Here is a 14,579-nt window from a genome sequence, read left to right on the forward strand (position 1 = left end):
TGGTTTAATTAAGTGAAATGTATAGATTTGCAATAAATGAGCAGGTCAGATTTAAAGTTGATTAGATTAAAACACCTTTGCCACTTGATAGATCTATAAATCTGATTTGGTGACATGGATTAATAGATAGTTTATCTAATCAGGTGCTTACGCTGGCAGTTCCAGACAAAATAAACATGTGGTCATATTCCTGTTTAATGAAGCCTGTATTTTGGGCATTACCATTTTAGTGTTTGTCATGAGTTTTATGTTCACTTGAAGCTAGAAAATTCTTATGTGGACTTTATTAATTTATGTGGGGATTTAAACCAACAAACCAAAAATCCATAGTAATAGTCCATTATGTATCATCCCTTAGTATCTCCATATGCCTTTCTTCACTGCCAAACGAATGAAAATATGTTGGAGGGTAGGTTTTTGGGTGGTTTATTTTTGTGACCCGAATACATCAGTAAAGCAGGAAACTGAAATTTCTTCTTTAATCTGAGATCAGTATAGAACCTGTAAGACTGAGCAAGAGAAACCACAATAGTGGTCCCTCTGATTCATGCAGCTCTTACCCTCTGAAAATAGAGCTTTCCTTAGGAAAGGTCAAAGCAGTCGAGCGTTTTAAAATACTTCCTGTAAACTAAGATAGCCTCACAGAGTATTTTTTTTAAAAAACAGAGACAGAAGGAAATCGAAAGAGGAAGATCCCATAGTCGGGAGTGAGGCTAATAGTAACCTCAGGTATTTGGATAGTGGAGTCAGGTAGGTAGGTAGCAGGGCGCCTCCACCCATGAGGAGGATGGTAGGGGGGATAAGGTAGGCACGTGTCTGTGAGGAGAATTTTTCCAACTGTCCTTCGTGGACGGACACCACAGGTACTATGTAATCTAAGCTCCAGAAAGTCACACAACCCTCTCATTGTCATAAGGCCTTTGGTCATCCTGACAGGATGGCTCTTGCTCACCCCTAGTGTAACCAGCGTGGAAATGAAGATGGTAGAAACAGGCTCGATCTCTTATTTTAACGCCTGGTTGCTACAGCTTGTCCGACTTTTCGTGTTCGTTCTTCAATATAGAGAGGTGTTTTAAATGGCTTTACATTAGCGTTGAGGTTTTCTCACTTTGCTGCCTCGACCCCGCCCTTTCCAGATCTGAACGAGTGTGGCCTGAAGCCGCGGCCTTGCAAGCACAGGTGCATGAACACTCATGGCAGCTACAAGTGCTACTGTCTCAACGGATTTATGCTCATGCCGGACGGGTCCTGCTCAAGTATGTCAAGAGCCTTAACTGTTTTATAAGTACTCTGGCTTGGTCTCACGTTGCGCTCTGACAGGGTGTGTGAAAATAGCCTCCCAGGCCCTCCTAACCGGGATGCGAGCATGTATTTATGTGTGTGCCTCAGGAATGGAAAGTCAACGTAAAAGTTGCCCATTGGACATGTCTAGCGTTATTTTGCCACGGGTGCGGGTGTTAAATTGATTTGGAAGTGGTATTTCAGAATCGTAAAACTAAGTGTATTTTCTAGTGTTTTTCCCAACACATTTTTGCCTGTCTTCTGTCTGGGCAAAGAATTGTTCCAGCTAGAAAAAGAGCCTTAGTGCCTATGTGAGGCCTGTGTTGCTGTTCACAAGCATGGACGCTAAACCGTTAGTCGGTAGAGAAGCCATCGAGTCTGTTGACTGAGCGTGAACCACTCATAAGTACCTTCTCACTCACTTTTACAGTTCTGACTTTCTAATCGTCTAAAGACTAAGATAGCACTTTTCTTAAAAACAAAATCTACATCAACTGAAACAATAAGTGATTCCAATAACATTAGAGTTCATGTGTCTTTGTGAGAAGGAAATGTATCGTGTTGTCCTACTGTCATTTCGATGTGTTTATAAGATGGACAATGCCCTGAAATTTTCTGTAGGCTGAACGTTGGATTGAGGTTGTGTTTCCATGATCTATGACAGTGGAGAACTTGCGTGTTATTTTTACTGACTTATCTGTTAAGGTAGTTATCAATTAGTTAATTATCAGTTATCTCTAACTGGGTTGTATTTTATTAAAAAGTTCAGTTAATCAGTATTGCATATTTAACATGGAACCTTTAGAATTAGGTGAGTTCATGTTTAAGACCATGTGGCAGTGATGTTAGAATTCTCTAACGTTGTACGACCCGGTAAGAAGTCTACTACTGTCCCTAGAAAAATTTAGTGGGAGATTGGGAAAGTTAATTGGATGTTTTAGTGAAGACCGGCATTTAGCTTGAATAATCCAGAAAATTACCTCAATCCTCCACTTTCCTTGGCCCTGGAAAAATTTCCAGAAAATCTATGTGAGATTAAGTTTTATATTTGTCTTTTCATTTTTCAAATGCATTAAAGATCTTCCTCAGATGAGGAATAATGACTGTCGGATAATTGAGGCCTTTTTGTCTTCATTGTTGATTTAGTGTCAAGTAAAAAAAAATAAAAGACCAGCTATTTCAGTTACAGAATTTGCCCTTTGCCTCTCTGAGTGAGCCACTCACACTCTTTCCAGGTGCCCTGACGTGCTCCATGGCAAACTGTCAGTATGGCTGTGATGTTGTCAAAGGACAGATAAGGTGCCAGTGCCCCTCTCCCGGCCTACAGCTGGCGCCTGATGGGAGGACCTGTGTGGGTGAGTTGTAAAATCAAGCATCTCTGTCAGCGGCCCCTGCAGGATAAAAGGAGAACGTGAAAGGTGATGGGAATAAGGAAAAGAGGCCGTTACCTACGTCAGGCAGTTGGCTGTCCTTAGAAGACAGTCCATGTGTCTGTGAATGGATAATGGAAACCTTGTTTCCCTAAACACGAGGGACAGGAGGAAGCTTCGGGCAGAGGAAACCAGATGTGCAAAGGCTCTGAGGTTTAAAAGAGCACCGTGTTCAGGGAATGCAGAAGAGCTCAGTATTTCTAGAACGTTAAGAAGCCGTGAGCGGTGAAGCTGGGCAGGTAGGCAGGGCTAGACTGTACATTCTGAACGAAAGGGTTAGACGTTTTCCCTGTAAATTGGAAAGACCGCACAGGATTGTGGTCAGCAGTCTGGGCTTTTTTTTTTTTTTTTAAAGATTTTATTTATTTATTTGACAGAGATAGAGACAGCCAGCGAGAGAGGGAACACAGCAGGGGGAGTGGGAGAGGAAGAAGCAGGCTCATAGCGGAGGAGCCTGATGTGGGCTCGATCCCATAACGCCGGGATCACGCCCTGAGCCGAAGGCAGACGCTTAACCGCTGTGCCACCCAGGCGCCCCTGGGCTTTGATTTCAAACCAGCACTGCCGTGTGCTTGATATGTAACCTTGGGCAAGACTTCCCTCCTTTGAGCCTGAGTCTCGTCATCTTTAACACGGGCGCAGTGCCACATAGAGCCGCTGTAAGGACTGAATGGAATTACGTATGCAAAGAGCTGAGCACAGTACCTAGCATGTAGCGTGTACTCCACAAACAGGTAGTAGAGATTCGAGCGAGGTTTATTTAGTACTTCCTGTATTTTGGGCACTGTGCCAAACGCTAGGCTATATAGTAGTGGACAGAGAGACAAGATTTTGATCCTCACAAAGCTGACTGTCTGATAGGGAGCACAGAAAAGAAACAAATACCCAGTAAAATTACAAACAATATTAAATGTTAATATGAGGTATGAAGAGGAAAACAAAGGGTCTATTTTAGAAAGTAATGGTCAAGGAAAGCCCTTCGGTCAGACCTGGCCCACTGGCCGTGTGAAGAGTCACCAAGCAGGCGGACACGGCGCAGGGCACTGCCGTGAGAGACAGGGCTGGCCTGCGTGAGGCTTAGAAAGAGAGCAGGCTCCGTGGCTTCCCTGCGGAGGGAGTCCAAGGGGTGGGGGCTTGACACCTGAGCAGGGGGTACGTAAGGACTACATAGTTAGTGCGGGACGGTCACGGACAGCATGACGAATGAGGATTTAATTTAACAAGCAAGTAGAACAGTTGAGTTTTAATACTCCAATCTTAGGTTTCAGTAAAACATTTGGACAGTTGAGTGGGAATGCTCTGGAGGGAGTAAGATGAACGGGGAAAAGACCAGTTCGGAGGCTCCGGTCACAGTCTAACCTGGGAGGTGGTAGCTAGGGTAGTGGCCGTGGGTGAAGGGCAGGCTGGGCCTGGTTAACTGGGCCTGATGATTTCGGGTTATGGGAAATAGGGTAGTTAAGGGTGCCTTATGTTTCCGGTCGGGGCAACTAGTGGATACAGGTGCCGTCTGCGCAGAGAGATGGAGCAGGCCCAGGATGGCTCTGCTTGGGAGGATGGTCGGAATTTGGAGATGTGGAATTTATGTTGCCTGTCAGGACAACCAGCTGGATAACGTTTGTGATGAGCCTGCCCTGCCAGGCAGCCACTTGCCGACGTTTATTCTAAAATCCATTCCATCCGAACGAGCTGCGGCTTCTAAGACACGGTTGATTTGTTTCTAGATGTGGATGAATGTGCTACCGGAAGAGTCTCCTGCCCTCCATTTCGGCAGTGTGTCAACACTTTTGGGAGTTACATCTGCAAGTGTCATAAAGGCTTCGACCTCACGCACATCGCGGGCAAATACCAGTGTCACGGTACCGAACCTCAGCCATCACTTTGTTCTGTCTCTTCCTGGGATGTGGAAGCTCTCTCCCCCGCGGTGGTGACGGGAGTCAGAGGCAGGGGAGGGTGCTGGCGTTACGTTACACAGAAGCCCCGTGCAACCATTTGGTGGTTCTGGATGCACGGGTCTTTGTCTCTTCCGTTTATCTGCTGGTTTTATGTGGACCTTACAAAAAAATTTTTTTTTTCGAAACTATATTTTTGATGCCATCATACTTCTCTCCCGAATAAACGTCTTCTTTTCCCACTTCCTGATGCAGACATAGATGAATGCTCCCTCGGTCAGTATCAGTGCAGCCGCTTCGCTCGATGTTACAACGTACACGGGTCCTACAAGTGTAAATGTAAAGATGGATACAAGGGTGACGGACTGAATTGTGTGTGTGAGTAATGGCGCCCCCAGCTTTGACTAATAGCAGGAAGTACGGGATTCCATGAAGCCCGGTACTGGGGAGATGAAGAACAGGGTTAATTATCCAAAAAGTATACTTTTTGTAGCTAATAACGTTAGTCTGTATTTTCAGCAAACAGGCAAGTCACTTGCTCAGTATTTTTAAAAAATTAAAGGCTCAGTAATACATTCTAATCTTAAAAGCATTCAATTCCTTTGCTAAAATCTCTCAATAGCTTCCCTTTGGCTGGCAAGAAATGATGGAGCTCTCCCTGAGAATTTGATTTTGTTATAATCAGAAATGAATGTTTGTCATTAACATTACATTATGACAGAGGGAAAATCTGAATATATACTACTTTTTTTGTTCCTCTGTTTTATGTTTCCTAAGTCTACTATTAAAAAATCATTCCAATATTTATTTTCTCTAAATTTAGGACAGTTTTGCTTTTTAAATCCTTAAAAGCTCTGTTTGGAGTATGGCTATGTTAGTAGATAAACATGAAAAAAATAACCTCCAAGATGAAAGTTTTACAAATTAAAGGCCATAATTTAGCATACATTTCATATGACCATAGATAATTTTTAAAGTTTTGGAGTAAAATATTTACTGAAAATCATAAGACTTAAAATCATGGGAATTAAAGGATTTTTGAAGGGTCATGTAGTCATACTCCAGGCCTGGAATATGTCATTCCAGGAAGATTAAATATTAATTCCTTTTGGTGAAGATAATCACAGAAAAAGAGTCCACAGATCATCACGGTGACCTCTGAAGTTTTTTTTTTTTTTTTTAAGCAGTTGAATAAATTAGTTAAGGGGGAACGCAAACAAGCTTAAAAAATATACAGAACAATTAGGGGCGCCTGGGTGGCACAGTCGATTAAGTGTCCAGCTCTTGGTTTCTGCTCAGGTCATGATCTTGGGGTCGTGAGATCGAGCCCCGTTTCTGACTCCATGCTCAGCATAGAGTTTGCTTGGGATTCTCTCTCCGTCTCCCTCTCCCTTTGCTCCCCCTGCTCATGCTCTCTTATTCTCTCTCTCAAATAAATAAGATCTTTAAAAAACATATATGGAACATTGAATGAATATATTTTGCATGAGTTGAATTTATATAGAATATGGAAGAGAAAAGTATTAGTCTTTAGATTATTCAAAACATGATTGTATAATATATGTGTGCCCTAGGGACACTTAACATAGATTCTGAACAAACATTTCTCATATTTTAAAAACCTTAGAATGTTTCTGCATTTTAAACATCTCAAGGATTGTTGTCTATTTCCATTTTACAAGTACTTGAAATTCTTTGTGTTGTAAATAATACATGTCCATTACAGAAATACCAATATAATGTTTGCACATATCCACAGGATGGAGATGTGTGTGTGAATATATATCTGCGTATCATATAACTACACACGCATGGTCCTTATTTGGAAAGCAGCATGACACAGTAGGGGATATTCTAAATGTGAAAAGTAAGCCTAGTTGGCATGAGATATTCTAACGTTTTTCACAATTTGATTCCACAACCAAACTTTTAGAGAGAGAGAGGGTTACACACTAATTTAAATCTTTTGACTCTTTCAGATATTCCAAAAGTTATGATTGAACCTTCAGGTCCAATTCACATACCAAAGGGAAATGGTACCATTTCAAAGGGTGATGGAGGACACAGTAACTGGATTCCTGATGTTGGAAGTACTAGGTGGCCTCTGAAGACACCGTATATTCCTCCTATTATTACCAGCAGGCCCACTTCGAAGCCAACAATAAGACCTGCACCAAGGCCAACAGCAGAGCCGACCCCACCCCCGTTCACAGATCTTGGAGCATCTCCACCAGCAACAAGCCCAGAAAGCCCAAGCACCAGCCTGACCCCTGTAACACCTGTTGCCACTACGTCTCCAAGATGGATTACCGTTGACAACAGGATACAGACAGATCCTCAGAAACCCAGAGGAGACGTGTTCAGTAAGTCTTAGCTACGTTAGCACATGTTTTGGAGTGGTTTTTCTTCCAGTTGTGTTGAGCTATAATTGGCGTACAGCACCGCATGGGTTTAAGCACAGTGTACATGGTAGCACAGTGATCTGACCTACATAGATCGGGAAATACTGACCACGGTAAGTTAACGTCCATCATCTCATATACGTACAAAAGAAACAAGAACAGAATTTTTCTGTGATAAGAAGTCTTTGGATTTACTCTCATGATAACTTTCATACAAGTCCTACAGTAGTGTCAACTGTGGTCATAACATTGTACATTATATCCCTAGTACTTACGGAGCTTATAATTGGAGTTTTGTGCCTTTTGACTACTTTCCTCTAGTTCTCCCTCCCCCACACACCACCCTTGGCAATCACAAATCTGACCACTTTCTGTAAGTGTTTTTTTTTAAGATTTTACATATAATATGTGAGATTATATAGTATTTGTCTTTCTTTATCTGACCTACTTCCCTTAGTGTATCCACACTGTCTCAGATGGCAGGATTTTCTCATTTTTTTAACGGCTGAACTGTGTATCTGTCCCATTGTGTATTGATACCATACCTTCTTTATCCACTCACCCATTGATGGAGACTTAGGTTGTTTCCATGCTGTGGCTATTGTGAATAATGCTGCAGTGACCATAGGAGTGGAGATATCTCTTTGACATATTTTCATTTTCTTTGGATAAATACCCATAAGTGGAATTGCTGGATCACGTGGCAATTCTAGTTTTAATTTTAGGGGGAACCTCCATACTGTTTTCCATGGTGGCTGCACTAATTCATGTTCCCCCCAACAGTGCACCAGGGTTCTCTTTTCACCACCTCCTTGCCAGCATTTGTTATCTCTTGTCTTTTTGATAATGGCCATTCTAACAGGCACGAAGTGGTATCTCACTGTGGCTTTATTTCCCTAATAATTAGTGATGTTGAGCCTCTTTTCATGTGTCTGTTGCCCATCTGTGTGTCCACTTTAGAAAGATGTCTATTCAGGTCCTCTGCCCATTTTTAATCAGATTAGTTGGGTTTTTTGCTATTGAGTTGTAGGGAGTTCCCTGTGTATTTTAGATATTAGCCCCATATCAGATATATTGTTTTCAAATATTTTTCTCCATTCCATAGGTTGTCTTTTCATTTGGTTGATGGTTTCTTTTGCCATGCAGAAGATTTCTGGTTTGTTGCAGTCCCACTTGTTTTTATTTTATTGCTTGTGCTTTACGTGTATTATCCAAAAATTCATTGCCAAGTCCCATGTCAAGGAGTTTTTTCCTATATTTTCTTCTAGGAGTTTCATGGTTTCAGGTCCTGTGGTCAAGTCTTTAATCAAATTTGAGTTAATATGTTTATGTTATATAAGATAAGGGTCTACTTTCATTCTTTCGCATGTGAATATCCAGTTATTCCAGAACCATTTATTGAAAAGACTGTCTTTTCTCCATTGAGTATTCTTGGCTGCCATGTCAAATATCAGTTGATCATTGATTAGTTGACCATTGCACTATTGATTTTGTTCCATTGGTCTGTGAATCTGTTTTTATGCCAATACCATACCGTTTTGATGACTATAGCTTTACAGTATAGCTTGAAATCAGGAAGCATGATGCTTCTTGCTTTGTTCTTTCCCAGGATTATTTTGGCTACTCAGGGCCTTTTGCATTGGCACGTTTTTAATAAGCTCTTTACGATGACATTGCAATCATAGGTCATGCCTTGAATATGAATGTAACATAAAAAGAATTAGCTGTACAAAGTACAAGTCAAATGTCTTTATTGTTAAATATTATAAATAACTGTATAAAAGGCAGTCAACTGGACAGATTACAATGTATGTAGAAATGGAAGGAATATCACAAAGTCATATGGTAGATCTCATTTCCTGTCCAGTGTGAAAATTCTCGTAACATATTTAGATTTATTCAAAAACTCTCAGAGATGGGGAACCTAACTATATCACATCCCATTTAACTTTTAATCTAATTGTTCATTTAATCAGTAAACACTTTTGAGTATGTTTTAGAATTTCAGGCCCTGTATTAGGCATTGGATTTACAAAGATAAAGCAGATAAGGTATAATCTGGTGGGTACGATGGTGCCCAGAAGATAACTGGGATACCGTGTTAACGGGAGAGACTAGAGACCTAATCAGTCTCTGGGCAGGAAGTATGGGGTGGGCGGGGCACAGAGCAAGAGGAAAGGCAGGTACTGTAGTTCAGGGACAGCACACCAAAGGCACAGAGGTAGGAAGCCGTTCGCACATATGCAGTAACCTGCCTGTAAACTGGAGGGTTGAGGAGAAACCCAGACAGCTGTCCCTTGTGCTCGCTGTGCCCTGGGGGTTGGCTGTAGAGGATTGGAGCTAGATCAGATCAGATACTCCCAGGTTTTCAGTGGGTGTGTGGTAAAGGATGGCATCACCCACAGAGATAGAGGTTAGAGGTAAAGCAGCAAGTTTTGAAGGAGGAAGAGGTTGTTCCCTTATTACTAGACCAAAATGTATAATTTTACAACTTGCAAACACTCCCTGTATTTATCTGTCACGTGTCACCGTGCTTACTGCTAGCCACCTTCTGCATTCCCTCCTCCTGTCCCCACTTCCCCTGCTCCCACTCCTCCCCGACGGAACCAGATTTTGCCCCCTTAGAACACTTGAGCAAAAAAAAATTTTTTTTAACCATAAGAAAAGAACACCGACATTTGTGATTTTTTAAAAGAGAAAATGCTTCTTTTTGCTTATATGTAACTCTCAAATTTCGCTTCTAGGTCCTTGTCCATTTAAAGAGAGATTGAAATGCTCTAATTCTGATATAGTTGTAATTGTGTATGTTTTAGGCAATAAATGTAATTTTTAGAGGAATCTAATGGTAGATCCAGTAATGTGTTTTACATGCCCATGTTTTATTTGAAAATGATATTTTTGTAAGCTTTCTTCTCTTTGCCTTTCTCCTGCCCTCCCTTCCTTTCCTTTGTTCTCTGTCTCTGCAATGTCTTCTTACTCCTCTGCTATGTTTTGTTTTCATCTCTTTGTGATCATACAGTGGGATGTTTATTCATGGGTGCTGAAGTAAGGATACTGCTTATATTCTTCTGTTGCCTTAAGATAGGATCATAAAAACTTGGCAATTTAATATAAAAACAGTGTAACATAGATATCAACATCTGAGTCTTTTAATATTTTCTCTTTTTAAAAAGTGTATCTTTCTTGGGGTGTCTGGGTGGCTCAGTTGGTTCAGCGTCCAGCTCCGGATTTTGGCTCAGGTCATGATCTCAGTGTCGTGAAATGGAGCCCCGGGTCAGGCTCCACGCTGGGTGTGGAGTCTGCTTGGGATTCTCTCTCCCTCTCCCTCTGCCACTCCCCACTCGCTGGCATTCAGTCTCTCTGTAAAAAAAAAAAAAAGTATGTCTTTCTCTCCATTATTCCTCCCTACATCAACTCCATCAACACACATATGAATTAAAAGTAACATGAAAGTTCACCAGTAGAATTCAGGAGGATAAGATTGGGGAAACGTGGAGTTTTGACGATGTTTGAGAGCACTCGTTCTAAGAGAGTGTGATCTTAAAGACATGCCCTGGGAAAGAATTCCCTTGATCGGATGCCAAGGTGGCCTCGTGCCACAGAGCGCAGTCCTGCCTCTGGACTCTACTGCCCCAGTCCGATTCCACTCCTGTTCATCTCCAGCTACAGCACTGGTGAACGTTAGTGTGGACAAGGGCATTTGACACTTCTTAAATTACTGTCTTGTGATTATAGCTTGTTTTCTGAATAAGGGGAGGGTTCTAAGTTTTTTTTTTTTTTTAAAGGATTGAAATTGTTTTAATGAATAGTCTTTTTATACCAAAAATAATAAATTAGAGTATATAATGGGAAAAAATCCATTTGTGTTAGAAACAACCTACACACACACACACACCAACCTCTAAGTATAATCTTAACAAGTAATGTATACGATTAATCTGGAAAATAATTAACTACAAATCTGTAATTAATTAATGAAATTAATCACCCCAAAAGGAAACCTTGTGTCCTTTAAACATTTGCTCCCCATTCCTCCTTTCTTCTAGCCCCCCGGAAATCACCAATCCACTTTTTATCTTTATGGATTTACTTATTCTGGATATTTCATATGAATGGAATCATATAATATGTAGCCTTTTGTGTCTGACTTCTTTCACTTAGCATGTTTTCAAGGTTCATCCATGTTGTACATGTGCAGCATTCATTAATTTTTATGGCCGAATCACACCCCATTGTCTGTATACGCCACAATTTGTTTATCCATCATCTGTTGATGGACATTTAGACTGTTTCTCCCTTTTAGCTCGTGTGACTAGTGCTGCTTTGAACTTGTGTGCACATGTATTTGTTTTGAGTACCTGTTTGCAATCCTCCGAGGTATATACCTAGGAATAGAATTGCTGGGTTATAAGGTAATCATATACTTAACTTTTTGAGAAACCACCAAACTGTTTTTCATAGCTGCTGAATCAGGACAACCAACTAGTGTTTATTCACTGTGAAAGCAGAAAGGAAACTTAGCACTAATTTATTTCAACACTATTTTCATCGCTTCTGGCAAAATAATTTCTTAAGCCATCCTTATTCTCCACGGGTCTGAGACTAGAATTTGGCTCTCCTCATTTCATGGATGTTCAGGTGATGTTAGTGACGGCCACTGCCGGGAAGTCTCCGGACAGCCCTATACTTCAGTTGGATTTTCTTTACATTGAAAAATACATGTTTGTGTAGCGGGAGAGGTTGTGAAACAGAGCTTTTCTTTATAATGTGTGTGTATGTGTGTAGTTATGTATTGTCCCCCCGAGGAGGACTGAAGATATTTTAGGAAATCAAGGAAAGGAAATCAAGGAAATCAAGGAAAAGGACATCAAGGGAGAAAATGATAACACAAATACATCTCTAACCCAGACTTCTCCCCAAATGCTAGACTTGGATATCCACCTGCCTGTTTGACCTTTCCAGTTAGATGGAAGTATGTGTGTCAGACTCCGCAAGTCTAATTGTTTCTGATTGTCGGCCCAAACACATTCTGCCCACAGCCTTTCCCACCCCAGGAGACGGCACCTCTGTCCTACCAGTTGCTAAGGCCAAAGAAAGAACTCCGAGTCCTCGTAAATTATTCCTTTTATACCCACATTCAATCTGTATGGAAATGCTGTTAGCCTTACCTTCCAATTCTGTCTCAAGCAGGAGTGCCTGTCGCCATCTCCGGTGCTGCCTCCCCGACCCAAGCCCTGCTTCCCGGGGAGCACAGGTCCAGATTCCTTTATCCAGATGAGCTGTGGAATACAGAATTTTCAGAGTTTAGAAAAGTGATAAGATACATATGTATACGGAAACAGATGCATGTTTCTACAGTGAAAGATAGGATATTTACCCTAATTTGGCTGAGTGACAGAAATAGCTTTCAGATTCCAGCATTCTGAGTGCGGAACCGTGGACCTGCACCACAGGAGCCCTTGGCAGGTCTCCCTGCCTCCACGCTGGCCCTTCCACGGTCCCCTCTCACCCCAGGGACTAGAGGGGTCTTTTAGAACAGAAAGGAGATGTCAGTGTGGAAAGCTGTGCGTCAGCAGGCGCTTGGCTCCAGGGGAAGGTAACCCCTCCCGGTGTCTCACGGAGTCCTACGGGATCTCATCTCCTTACACTCTGCCCTCATTGACTCCTCCCCAGCCTCCTCAGGATCCTCAGACTTCTCCTGTATTAGGACTTCTGCTCCAACCGTTCCCTCTCCCTGGGACACTCTTCCCCCAGCTCTCAGCTTGGCTCACTCTCACTTCTTTGCACAAATGTCAGCTCACCAGGGAGACTGCCCTGACACCCGTGTGCAACACCGTGATCCCTGCCAACCAACACCAGCACACCTTGCTCCTGCTTTTCTCTTTTTAATACAATTTATCACCTTCTAATGTACTGTATTATTTACTTACTTATTGTGTCTGTTGGTGGATCTCCCTACTAGAATACAAATTTTTTGAGGACAGGGATCTTTGTTTTGTTCATTGGTGTGTCTCAGGAACCTAGAATAATGCCTGGCATGTCGTAATTGGCCCTTGCACATTATTTGTGCAACAAAGGAATGAATAGATCACTCATAGCATTTTAAAATAATTATCATCATGTAATCGAATTTTCCATACAAAAGCTAGTTTGCTATAATGACACATTTAATCTGTATTTAAGAATTAAAAACTATTCTGATTGTTCCTTATTTTTTTACTGTGGTGCTTCCACCATTTTCGCCTCTCTTTCTTACACCCCTCCTCCTTTCTTTTTAGAGATTGGTGTTCTATTCAGTGGATTATTAAATCTGAAAATGTGATGATAATAAGAAGGCAAATGACGTCAGTGTAGATGTAATGTCTCAGAATATGTATTTCCTAGCTTCTGAGACTGGCCCAAATATTTTTTCCATTATACTTTTATTATTTGAAAGTTTGCCTATATGAAGGTATGCACGTTTTTTAATATGAAAAAGATTGAAGAAACAGCCCCTTAAAACATTTCTTGTAGGTGTAAACAAAATATCATTGAAGCTGGAATTTTCGTCCTTTTACTGCTACAAATGAAAGGGGTTCAAAACAAACAAACAAAAAATTAAACTTCAAATAAGCGATCCAGATGTAATGATAATACAGCCTTTTCTCATTTTAATTTGGGGCCTAAAAATTTTCATCTAAACCAACATCAATTAATTACCCAAGTGTGATGTCCTTACAGGGTTTTAAAGAAATCATCCCAGCTATATCCCAAATCTCTATGGGTGACTAAAGTCCTTTACGATAACCCATATTACTGTAAGGATAGTCTTTCTCATATTTGATCTAAGTTCTTGAAATTATAGTTTCACCAGTGCAGCGTCGTCAGGTGATTGTGGCTGATGGACACAGCTGGTCAGTGTCTCCAGACCCTACACTCCATGTAGTCAAAGAACACTCTCTGGAAATTACTCAACTGTCTCTTGTTTGGGCTCAGTAATTTGTTTCATAAACCTTTTCTTAGAAAGACTGTTTTTCAAAGAAAGAAAGACTGTTTTTCAACCCACTTAGCAATCTTTTTGGGTTGCCCTTTGAACATCATTCATTTTTCAAATCTGTCTCAAATGATGGGGTCCAAAGATATGTAACAGTCACATCTGACCCAATATTGAGTATAAGCGGAATTTCTTTAAACATGTTTTTCTAATCTATATCATTTCCCTCTGTTGCCAAGTATATTATATTGTGGGCACCCATTAATTGTGGGCATCCATTAATTGTGGGCAGCCATTAATTCCCAGATGTTCTTCCCTGAAACAGTCACACAATGGCTGGTACATAGTATGCATTCAAAAATATTTATTGAATAGAATGAAATAAAATGTTATGTTAGAATCAACTTTTTCTCAATCTAAGTTATTCTTCAAATACTTGAACTAGCCAAATTTTAACATGTTGATTCTAATAGTTTGTCCCCAAATGACGAAAGTTATTTCAGATTATGGTCTTTCTCTTATCCCGATACAGTTTAGCATAGTCATTGAAAACAAACATTCTCTAGAAAACTCTAATATATCTCTAAATTTTGAGCATGATGTA

General features: G+C 40.9%; 1 protein-coding gene across 1 annotated transcript in view; it reads left to right on the top strand.

Moving 5' to 3' along the window:
• NPNT (nephronectin) overlaps window positions 1-14,579 on the top strand; it is a 78,006-nt gene that overhangs the window by 40,238 nt on the left and 23,189 nt on the right. Inside the window, exons 5-9 of the mRNA XM_008689508.1 lie at window positions 1,137-1,256; window positions 2,517-2,636; window positions 4,433-4,567; window positions 4,856-4,978; window positions 6,580-6,963. Of these exons, the coding sequence (XP_008687730.1) occupies window positions 1,137-1,256; window positions 2,517-2,636; window positions 4,433-4,567; window positions 4,856-4,978; window positions 6,580-6,963 (882 nt within the window). The remainder of the gene's footprint in view (window positions 1-1,136; window positions 1,257-2,516; window positions 2,637-4,432; window positions 4,568-4,855; window positions 4,979-6,579; window positions 6,964-14,579) is intronic.

This window comes from Ursus maritimus, unplaced genomic scaffold (assembly GCF_017311325.1).
Source record: "Ursus maritimus isolate PB19 unplaced genomic scaffold, ASM1731132v1 scaffold_11, whole genome shotgun sequence".
NCBI lineage: Eukaryota > Metazoa > Chordata > Mammalia > Carnivora > Ursidae > Ursus > Ursus maritimus.